The sequence below is a fragment of the Neopelma chrysocephalum genome, unplaced genomic scaffold (assembly GCF_003984885.1).
Source record: "Neopelma chrysocephalum unplaced genomic scaffold, ASM398488v2 Primary Assembly neopelma1_253, whole genome shotgun sequence".
NCBI classification, from domain to species: Eukaryota; Metazoa; Chordata; class Aves; order Passeriformes; family Pipridae; genus Neopelma; species Neopelma chrysocephalum.
Genome location: NW_020897915.1, coordinates 2,514,216 through 2,524,371, shown reverse-complemented (window position 1 = coordinate 2,524,371; position 10,156 = coordinate 2,514,216). Strand labels below are relative to the sequence as shown.

Here is a 10,156-nt window from a genome sequence, read left to right as displayed (position 1 = left end):
TATCTGACCTGGAATATCAGACCCGGGATATCTGACCTGGAATATCAAGCCCAGGATATCTGACCTGGAATATCAAACCCAGGATATCAAACCCGAAATATCTGACCTGGAATGTCAAACCCAGGAGTGCAGGGTGTGGTGGTGCCACTCCAGGACCTTTTCCCAGGCTTTGGTTGCACAAAATTGGGCTGTCCGGCTCCCCTGAGCTTTGGATCAGTGTCTTCCAAGGACACTGGGGTTTGGGAATTCTGTGTGCTGTTGGGATTGGGAGCAGGGGGGGTTGGTTTTGTGGAATTTTTTGTGGGATAGGTGGCATGTCCTGCTGTGGAAGGTTTGCATGTGGGAGACTCGGCTTGGGACTTTGGGCCCAAAGAGACTTTGTCGGAAAAGGTCCGTGAGTTTCCACTTTTGTGAAAACCATATTGGAGGCAAAGCTGTCAAATTTATTCAATTTTTGACATCCCAGGACGGTTTGGTTGGAAGGGCCTTTAAAGCTCACCCAGTCCCACCCCCTGTCATGGGCCGGGACAACTTCCACCATCCCAGGTTGCTCCAAGCCCAGTCCAGCCTGGCCTTGGACACTTCCAGGGATCCAGGGGCAGCCGCAGCTTCCCTGGGCAAATCAATTAACGTATTTATAGGTATGATTTTAATTCTTTTAGAAATTTTTAATTCTCGCTTTTTAAGATTTTTACGGGTAAGGTTTTAATTTCTTTTTTGAAGAAAACCCAGACCTTGGCTCAGACCCGGCAGCTGGAGCCGGGCCATTCACTTTGAGAGCCAGACTGGACGATCCATGCGGGATATTCCATAATCCCGCGGTTCTGTGTGCCCGCAGCACGTCCCCGAGATGGCGGATGAGAACGAGGAGCTGCAGGCGGACGAGGAGCTCCCGGCTCCACCCGAGGACGGCTTCGAGCAGCTGGAGAACGACAGCCCCGCCGAGCGCAGCGGGCACGTGGCCGTCACCGACGGGCGCTGCATGTACGTCTGGGGAGGATACAAGGTACAGCTCCCCCCTGGAATAACCCTCCTGCCATCCCAGTGCTCTGGGAGCCACTCTTGAGAAGCCATCCCTCCAGCTGACAAATTGGAACATGGCACCGAGGCGTTTTGCAACGCTGGAAATAAATCACGAGTGTCAAACCTTTGGCACGTAGATGACTTTTGGAGGGGAAGGGGGGCGGGGTGTTGTTTGGCAGCTCGTGTAGGGAATATTGTCTGATTGGAATTGTGAGCCGTGGGAGGGGTGGTTTTGTTCCAGCGTTGTCAGCACAGCTGTATTTTGGGTGTGAAGGATCCCAGGTTGGTCGGTGTCACGCTGTGGGGGGGGGATGCGTGTGCTGCAGCACAAAATGATTTTGCAGTTTGGACAGCAAGGTGAATTGTCAGTGAGCTCAGTCATAAGTTGGTGTCGTGCAGGGGGTGGGGGAATTAAGAAGGAAATTTTGGCTCGTTTCTGCTCCCTGGCTTGGGCTGTAAAACAGAGGTTTAACTTCCATTTACCCGCCTGGGAGCTCATGTGGTCTCCAGCAGACACTAAATTAAGCTGATTCCTGCTCTCTGTGCAGGTGGGAGGCACAGGAGTGCAACAGGCACTGCTCCTGCTGTGTGCTGTCCTGTGATTAGATCTCTGAGGTGGTGTGAACATTCCCAGGAGTCTGTAATTCCACGTGTCAAACATCCTTCTAACATTGCTTTTTTTCCTCTGTCCTGTTCTGCAGAATGCCCAAGTTCGGGGATTTTATGACTTCTACCTGCCTAGGGATGAAATATGGATCTACAACATGGAAACTGGAAGATGGTACAGTAAATAATTAACTTAATTTGGGAAAAAAGTCAGATAAATCCTTAAATTGGTATAGAAACCATTCTGAGGGGCTGAGCAGGGAAAGAATTCCCTGAACTCTTCCTTCCCACCTATCGAACTGTTGGAAAAATGTGTAGAATATTTCAGGTTTGGATGGGTTTTTTCTGTAAAAACATCAAATATGTTTTACCAGAGTGAAGTAGGAGAGGCAACTTGGACAGACAGCCTGGACAGGGGTGTGTGATCACCAGTGTGAAGTGTTTTGGGATGCCTGGAATAGGACACAGCACATGGGAATTGTATTTGTACCACTTTTGATGGCAGTGGTACTCAGGGAACCCCTGTTGAGTTTTCTAATTTGTTGTTCTCTTAAGGAGTTGTTTATAAACATTGATGCAGCCAAAGAAACTCCTCAGTGCTTTGCAGAAAGGGGGATTTCAGCCGTGCTTCCAGCCCTCCCTGAGGTTTGGGACAGCCTTGGACACGGGCTGGAAGCTCCTCTTCGTGGTTGTGATGTTTACAAACAGGAAAAATCCAGTAGCAAAACAGAAACCTGCAGTTTAGACAGGTGCTTCCTCTTTGCCTGAGGATTTGGAACATTCCAAACTCCTGAGCTGGGCAGACAGGATTCCCACCTCCCCCCCAAAAAACCCTATATATTAATTAAATCACATTTTCCCCACCCTCTCCATCCTCCCAGCCTTATTTTTTAAATGGTTTCACCTGTAGAGGTGTGAAGAATTCATAGCTGAGTGTCCACAGTTGGAACTCAAACCACACTGGCAGTGTTATAAATTCCAGATAAAACCGTTCACGTCTGTTTTGATCAGGTGAATTATTTTACGCCCTTCTTTTAGGAAGAAGAGCAAAACAGAGGGAGATGTTCCCCCCTCCATGTCTGGGAGCTGTGCTGTGTGTGTGGACAGAGTGGTGTATCTCTTTGGGGGGCACCACGCACGGGGCAACACAAACAAGGTCAGCAATCCAATTTATTCCATCATTTCCCATGAGGATTGGGCCCTGGAAGCTTTACAGGAACACCCTGACCTGGCATTTGTTCTGTTCTTGTGCAATTCACCCCATAAACTCACCCCGTGCCTCTGAGTTTGCTGCTTTGGAAAGATGGGAATCGCCAGAGTTGCTTGAAATAATATCAGGAGAGGATCTGGAACTGCTCTGTGGTGGTTTAAATGTTTCTCTTCTCTGGAATTCTGATAATCCCAGAATCATTAAGGTTGGAAAAGACCTCCAAGATCATGGAGTTCAACCTGTGACCGATCCCCACCCTGTCAACTACAATTAATTAATATTTTCTGATGCTGTGGCAGTGTGGTTTAAATTAAATAGTTTAGGCCTGTATAAATATATATTTATATATATATATTTTATATATTTAAATATATTTTTATATATTTATATATATATTTTATATATTTAAATATAGACATATATTTAAATGTATAACTATAAACTGGAAGGAGCTTGATGCAATTTTTGCAGACAGTTTGAAACAAACTGCCTTTATAAAGTGTGACTTCCTTCCTGCTCTGGCATTCTTACATTTCAGCTCTTTTATACACGTGTAGCAGCTATTTCTCTCCCTGTAAAAGGATGCAACGTGCAGAGAAGGGACAGTACTATAAAAAAACCCACTTTTTTCAATTTTTTTTAACCATTTTTTGAATTATGAGACAATTGTTATTCTGTGCACACCTTCAGTGTACCCCACGTCAGCTTTTGGATGGTGAAACTCAACGTTCATAACCTGTTACTTGTGTAAAAAGTGTTTGAGTCTGCACAGGATAAAGGATTTGTGAATCCATATTTTGTTCCAAATGTTTTCAGCGCTCCAGTTTTCAACCAAGAAAAGGACTTTTCATTATTTCTCTTCCTTTGCCAATGCACGTTAATTAAAAGTTACTATTTTAACAGGGATCGGACTGAAGCTTTGAACAAATTCAGATTGAAAAAAAAATGAAAAGATTAAACAAATGTGTTTTTTTTAATTTCCTCCAGTTCTACATGTTGAATTCCAGATCCACAGACAAGGTGCTGCAGTGGGTGCGAGTGGAGTGTGAGGGGGTGCCCCCCTCGTCCAAGGACAAGCTCGGGGTGTGGGTCTACAGGAACAAGTAAGGACCCCACAGGAACTCCCTTTTCATCCCTCCAGCTCATGTCTTTGCTCTGCTTTTTTGTTTGAACAAGAGCTGCTTGTTCAAGCTCAAGGAGGACTCGAGGTTGCCCGGAACAAGGGATGTGTTGGATGAACTGCTGGTGGTGTTTTTACCGAGTTGGGAGCGTGTCCCAGAGGTGCCAAAAGGCCTCTTGGCATTGCAAACCTTGGGAAAGATGAGGGAGACAAGGTGTTGAAGGCAAAAATGTTGTTGACTTGCACCCTCCTCTCATTATTCATTCTCTGTGGTGCTGGTTGGGGTGTTCACCTGGAGGAGAGAAGGCTCCAGGGAGACCTGAGAGCCCCTTCCAGGGCCTAAAGGGGCTCCAGGAGAACTGGAGAGGGACTGGGGACAAGGGATGGAGGGACAGGACAAGGGGAAATGGCTTCCCACTGCCAGAGGGCAGGGATAGATGGGATATTGGGAAAAAATTCTCCCTTGTGAGGGTGGTGAAGCCCTGGCACAGGTTACCCAGAGAAGCTGTGGCTGCCCCATCCCTGGAAGTGTCCAAGGCCAGGCTGGATGGGGCTTGGAGCAATTTGGGATACTGGAAGGTGTCCCTGCCTGTGGCAGGGAGTTGGGACTGGGTGAGCTCTAAGGTCCCTTCCAACCCAAACCATTTTGTGATTTTGTGGTGATTCTGGAGTAAACTTTGGAGCAGCTTGTGCTGCTTTGCCATTCCATGGAGAGAGAGCTCACAGTTAGGATAATTACTGTGGAATTTGCTGCAGAGACCCAGGAAAGATAGAAAAATCCTTTTGTGTCCCTTCCAACTCAGGCTATCCTGTGATTCCATGAAATTGCCCATGGTGCTGGTTTTCAGGTTCTTGGTGTGGAGAGAGAGCTCATCATTACCATACCTGATGTGATCAGTTCAGATGTAAATCTGAGTTGTGGGTGTTTAATTAGGTGGTGCAGATTGTTTTCTGTCGCTCCATAATCCAGTAGGAATTCCTGGCAAAGCCATGCCATTGGTTTCTTATAGAGGCTAAAACCCAAAGATAAAACTTGAAGGTAAATCCCATTTAAGCACCAGGAGAGCCTTGTGGGAGCCCTGGTGGCGAAGGCTGAAGTGCAGAGACCAGGCAGCACATCCTGGTGGCTTCATATATTTGGAATTGGAGCAAAGCTTGGAAGCCTGAGGCCTGGGAAGCAGCTCCAGAGGGATTTGGTGTGGGTGGCAGGGTCGATTAGGCAAGAAGTGGGGCCCCACACCTGGAAAACTTGCACTGTAGATGCACCGAAAGTAATGAAGCCAAAGGAGCTTCTTTGATTTTCCAGTTTGTGACAGGATTTCTCACAGATCTTGGTCCATGTTTCCTTTCAGGCTGATATTTTTTGGAGGTTATGGCTATTTTCCTGAAGGGAAACAACGGGGAACGTTCGAATTCGATGAAACCTCTTTTTGGGTAAGTAACCCTGGAAGCCATTTCTATTTCAGCTTTAGTATTTAATCGATGCTTATTAAAACTTGTTGCTTATTTATGATTTTCAAAGAATTCAGGTCTTCCTAGAGGGTGGAACGACCACGTGCATGTTCTAGACCTTGAGACTTTCACTTGGAGCCAACCCATAACTACGGTAATTATTGGTCTTGTGTCAATTAATTAAGTTCCAGCTCAGTAATGTTACACAGTAGTGCTCTTGGAGCCTTTTAAACCATTCATCTACACAGATCCACTCTCCAAAACCAGGAAATTTGCCTTTTATTTTGATCTGCCATCATCTTTTTTTTTTCTTTTCCCTGTGACTTGCTTCCTTTCACGCTCCAGTGGCCTTGTGCTCACGGGGAGCTCTGGAGAATGAAATGTGTGGTTTGCTGTCACCCCCCCTGCAATGTGAGCCTTTGGGACGTGTCACTTGGGTGCTGAAGTGTGGCCAAGATAGAATTAAACACTCCCAGTTGCAAATGCACGCATTTGAAGTGTCCCTGAAGTATTCAGGAACAGGGAAAAGGGGTGCTGTTGCCACAGAGCTGGAGGAAATGAAATTTGAGACGAGTAACCTCAGATTGCCAAAGAATTGCTTTGTCTTACTGCACACAGGCCTCAAGGATTTCAGAAGCTCAAGAAAAATAACATCTAATAGAACCATAGAATCTCAGAATGGTTTGGGCTGGAAGGAACCTTAAAGCCCATCCAGTTCCAACCCCCTGCCATGGGCAGGGACACCTTCCACTAGACCAGGTGGCTCCAAGCCCCATCCACATTGGCCTTGGACACTTGCTGATTTATGCATGTAATGATTTATTATGCCACTGTCTCATGTACAGTCTGTCTTTCGTGGCTAAAAGCAAAATTTATCCACTTCAAGAGGGAAAAAAATAAATCCCATTTTTAATGAGTTCGCTGATCCTCCATCTATCAAAAAGCAAGTCTGCACACAGAATGACTTACTGCCTGTTTTTTTTTTCCACTCTGTTCCTTGTTGGCTTTTAATCTGAGTTCCTCTGAGCCTTTTTTCTCCTTGGTTTGTGGTGTCACTGTTTCCTTTCCCAGGGTAAAACCCCGTCCCCTCGAGCCGCTCACGCCTGTGCCACGGTTGGGAACAGGGGTTACGTGTTCGGAGGCAGATACAGGGTAAGCCCAGCCCAGTTTAACCCTGGGATGCTCAAACCTAAGCTGGGTATCTGAACCACCATCTGCTTTGTTGTAGGAGTCCAGGATGAACGACTTTTACTACCTGGACCTGGACACTTGGGAGTGGAATGAAATGTGGGTACTAAAACTCGATCCGCTAAAATTTTCTTTGCTGTGTCTAAAGAAATTAAACTTGTTGGGTCAGATGCACAGAGTGAAGCTGAATCCTTGCAGATCCCTGAGAAATAAACAGAGCAGAAAAGAGCAGTGGGATTTTATTGTCCCTTTTGTGTAATTTGGGGTGTTTTCATTGCAATCCAGACTCACACAAGGCATCTGCCCAGTCGGCCGGTCGTGGCATTCCTTAACACCGATTTCCTCGGATCACCTCTTCCTCTTTGGAGGATTCACCACAGACAAGCAGCCACTGAGTAAGTCATTCCAAAGGGATTTGGTGTTGTCTTTGTGCTCTTGAGCAGCTGTGCACAGAAGCTTGAATTATTGCTTGAATTCCTTCTGAATTCCTCCTGCTCAACTTGTGATCCAGCTCCTCACGGCCAGCAGCTAATTCCACAGAGCAGGATGTGGAGTGTTTGGAGACATTATTATTTATAGCAAATCATCTGCTCTGCAAGTGTATCTAATGCAAATTGCAGTTAGTAAGAGCTTTACAGTTCTCCATCTTCACTCCCATAAACCTCTGTTACATTAAACACCTGTTGTCAAACAGGAGCCAGTGTTTTATAAGGTTTTTCCTAAAATACTCGATTTGTTTAGGAACAGAAATGGGCTGTGCTCCGCTGGAGTACGTGTTTATTGCAGGAAATGTGACAGAACCAATGGAATTCTGTTTATATTTGGGACTTTGCTTGTCTGCAGGTGATGCTTGGATTTATTGTATCAGCAAGAACGAGTGGATACAGTTTGAGCATAACTATTCTGAAAAACCAAGGTATGGCAGACAATTTCCTGGAAACTTGTTATGAAAGGAGTGTGGAAGCACTTAGTGGTGGCTGTGAGAGACAGGACACACGTTCCTCTTCACAGCTCTTGCTTTCCATGTGTCCCAGAGGTGCAGGTTTGTTGTGCTCCCAGAATTCCAGGTGAGCACCACACAGGGCGGGTGCTGGAGGCACCCTTTGGCTCAGTGTCTGTGAGATGGCAGGAAACATGGAATTTGGGGTTTGATCTCAGGATTTAGGGTTTGATTTGGCTGCAGAGGCCTGTGACTGCCAGCAGCAGAGCTAACTGGAACCAGTGTGTCCCTGCTGTCCCAGCAAACTCGGCCTGGGCTGGTGTCACAGAGCCAGTGGCTCCAGTGCACACCCAGGATGGTTGTGGCTTCCTGCTGAGTAAATAAGAGTTGATGACCTGCAATTTAAAGCATCAAAACCTCTGTGTGGCCTGGAAAACACATCTTGGAGTTCCTGGGATCCGTCTTGTTTGGGAAGTGCTCTGATCCACGTTACTGAGTTAAAGCAGTGATGTTTCCTGGCCTGGCTCTCAGTGCTCCCAGGGATGAGGAGGGATCCTCCCGGGGCAGTGAGAAGGCTGAGCTGGGTTTTTGGGTTAATGCAGTGCTGCCTTCTGTTTGTAGGCTGTGGCACACGGCCTGTGCCAGCGAGGAGGGAGAGGTGATTGTCTTTGGGGGCTGTGCCAACAACCTGCTCGCCCACTCCAAAGCTGTAAGTTGACTTGGAGCGTTCCCTTCCCGGTGCCGGCTCACTCCGGCCAGTTGAGGTGGTTGTAGTTGGCATTGGGATCTTGTGGGCATCACAGAGGTGCATAAACAAAGCCTGAGGAGGACATGGCTTGCTTGTGTCCAAAGTCCCTCAGTGCAGATGCCTGAAGGCTTGGAAACCTGAAGGCTTCCTCTAGTGGAAGTGTCCCTGCCCATGGCAGGGGGTTGGAAGGAGATGGGCTTTAAGATCCCTTCCAACCCAAACCAGTCTGTGATTCCTTGATTCCATGATCTGGGTGGGTGAGCCTGGGCTGGGTTGGCTCCTGCTGTAACAGTGTGAACTTGTTTATAACCCATTTTCTTTTCTCTCTCTCTCTCTCTCTTCACCCCCAGGCTCACAGTAACGAAATCCTTGTGTTCTCCCTACAACCAAGATCTCTCGTAAGGTAAGAAAGCAAGACTTCAACATTAAACTCTCTTGTGTCCCCAGCTTAGATGTCAGGAAGAAATTCCTTACTGTGAGCAGGGTGAGGCCCTGGCACAGGTTGCCCAGAGAAGCTGTGGCTGTCCCATCTCTGGAAGTGTCCAAGGCCAGGTGGGAGCAACCTGGGCTAGTGGAAGGTGTCCCTGCTCGTGGCAGGAGGTGGAACTGGGTGAGCTCTAAGGTCCCTCCCAACCCAAACCATTCTGTGATTTTAGGATAAGTGGTGTAGGGTTACCACCAGACCTATTTATGTTCCTAAAATACTGGAAAACACTTCTTCCTCTACGAAATGCTGCCAGAGCAGCAGCCAGTTGTGAGGATGGAGCAGGATTCCTCTCAGCACGTGTTTGGCACCGCTGATGAGAACCATCTCCAAGGAAAGAGCTTCCCCTGCAGCCTTATCCCTGCTGACAGCATCCATGTCTCCCCTCTCCCAGGCTGTGCCTCGAAGCAGTGATTTGCTTCAAGGAGATGCTGGCCAGTTCCTGGAATTGCCTTCCCAAGCACCTGCTGCACAGCGTCAACCAGCGCTTCGGAAGCAACAACACCTCTGGCTCCTGAGCCCTGGGGCAGCCCCGGGGGGGAAACGATGCGAACATTAAAGGTGTGTAGGTTAAACCTCTGTGTCGTACTAGGTAGTCGCTTCTCGCCTTTACGTTGCATGTGAATGGCCTAGAGAGAACCTATTTTTGTGTCAAGATGTTTGCAATAAATGTATTTAATGCAAGTGGAGATGTAGCCTGAGCCTAAGCTGAAACTAGTTCCGGGGTTGTGCACCTTGAGGCGGGTGTGAGGCCGCCCCGAGCCCGTGGAGACACGTGTGGGAGAGTCCCCAGTCCAGGAGCTGGGGGCTCTGGAGGCTGTCCAGGGAATGCTGAGCACGCCACGACCATGGAGTGTTGCTTTAGGCCAGGCTGCAGGTCCTGTTGTAATCTACAGCTTAACATTTTGCCACAAATGCTTAAGGTCAGAGAAGCAGGATTGGGAAATTTGTCCGTTGTCAGTCGATAAACTGTCGTAAACCTCGAGATGTCAAAGCACCACTCCTCTCTGCTTGGCTGTAGTTTGGTTTTTTTGGAACTCTTTTATGTTGTGGAACTTCAATTGTGAACCTTAGGTAGCAGATATTCTGCCCTGAGGCTGTAGCTGAAAGTGCTTGAGCCTGTTCCCGGCCGTGTCCGTACCTGTGGAACTCCCCTGGAGCAGCCCCAAGGGTGCAGGGACACAGAGAAGGGCAGGGCTGCCTTGGCTGCCCCAGCTCCGAGGGGACACGGGGGACAGGAACGGGCCGTGCTGCTGTGGGGAACTGGGAGAATCATGTTTTAAGCTGTCTTCAAAAAAACAATTAAAAACTTGGACTTCTAGAACAACTCCTGTGCTGTAATTCCTGATAGATCCCATGGGTTTATCCTGACTCCCAGCCCCTGC

The 10,156-nt window shown here is 47.8% G+C and overlaps 1 protein-coding gene across 2 annotated transcripts in view; it reads left to right on the top strand.

Moving 5' to 3' along the window:
- The window catches only part of KLHDC2 (kelch domain containing 2), a 10,760-nt gene extending 668 nt beyond the window's left edge, over nucleotides 1-10,092 (top strand). For both annotated transcript variants that reach the window (XM_027704008.1, XM_027704009.1), the window contains exons 2-14: nucleotides 839-1,006; nucleotides 1,725-1,804; nucleotides 2,668-2,785; nucleotides 3,827-3,942; nucleotides 5,312-5,393; nucleotides 5,482-5,565; nucleotides 6,483-6,563; nucleotides 6,640-6,698; nucleotides 6,885-6,994; nucleotides 7,443-7,515; nucleotides 8,161-8,248; nucleotides 8,638-8,690; nucleotides 9,166-10,092. In XM_027704008.1, the coding sequence (XP_027559809.1) occupies nucleotides 839-1,006; nucleotides 1,725-1,804; nucleotides 2,668-2,785; nucleotides 3,827-3,942; nucleotides 5,312-5,393; nucleotides 5,482-5,565; nucleotides 6,483-6,563; nucleotides 6,640-6,698; nucleotides 6,885-6,994; nucleotides 7,443-7,515; nucleotides 8,161-8,248; nucleotides 8,638-8,690; nucleotides 9,166-9,289 (1,236 nt within the window). In that variant the 3' untranslated portion in view covers nucleotides 9,290-10,092. The remainder of the gene's footprint in view (nucleotides 1-838; nucleotides 1,007-1,724; nucleotides 1,805-2,667; nucleotides 2,786-3,826; nucleotides 3,943-5,311; nucleotides 5,394-5,481; nucleotides 5,566-6,482; nucleotides 6,564-6,639; nucleotides 6,699-6,884; nucleotides 6,995-7,442; nucleotides 7,516-8,160; nucleotides 8,249-8,637; nucleotides 8,691-9,165) is intronic.
- Nucleotides 10,093-10,156: the final 64 nt, after the last annotated feature.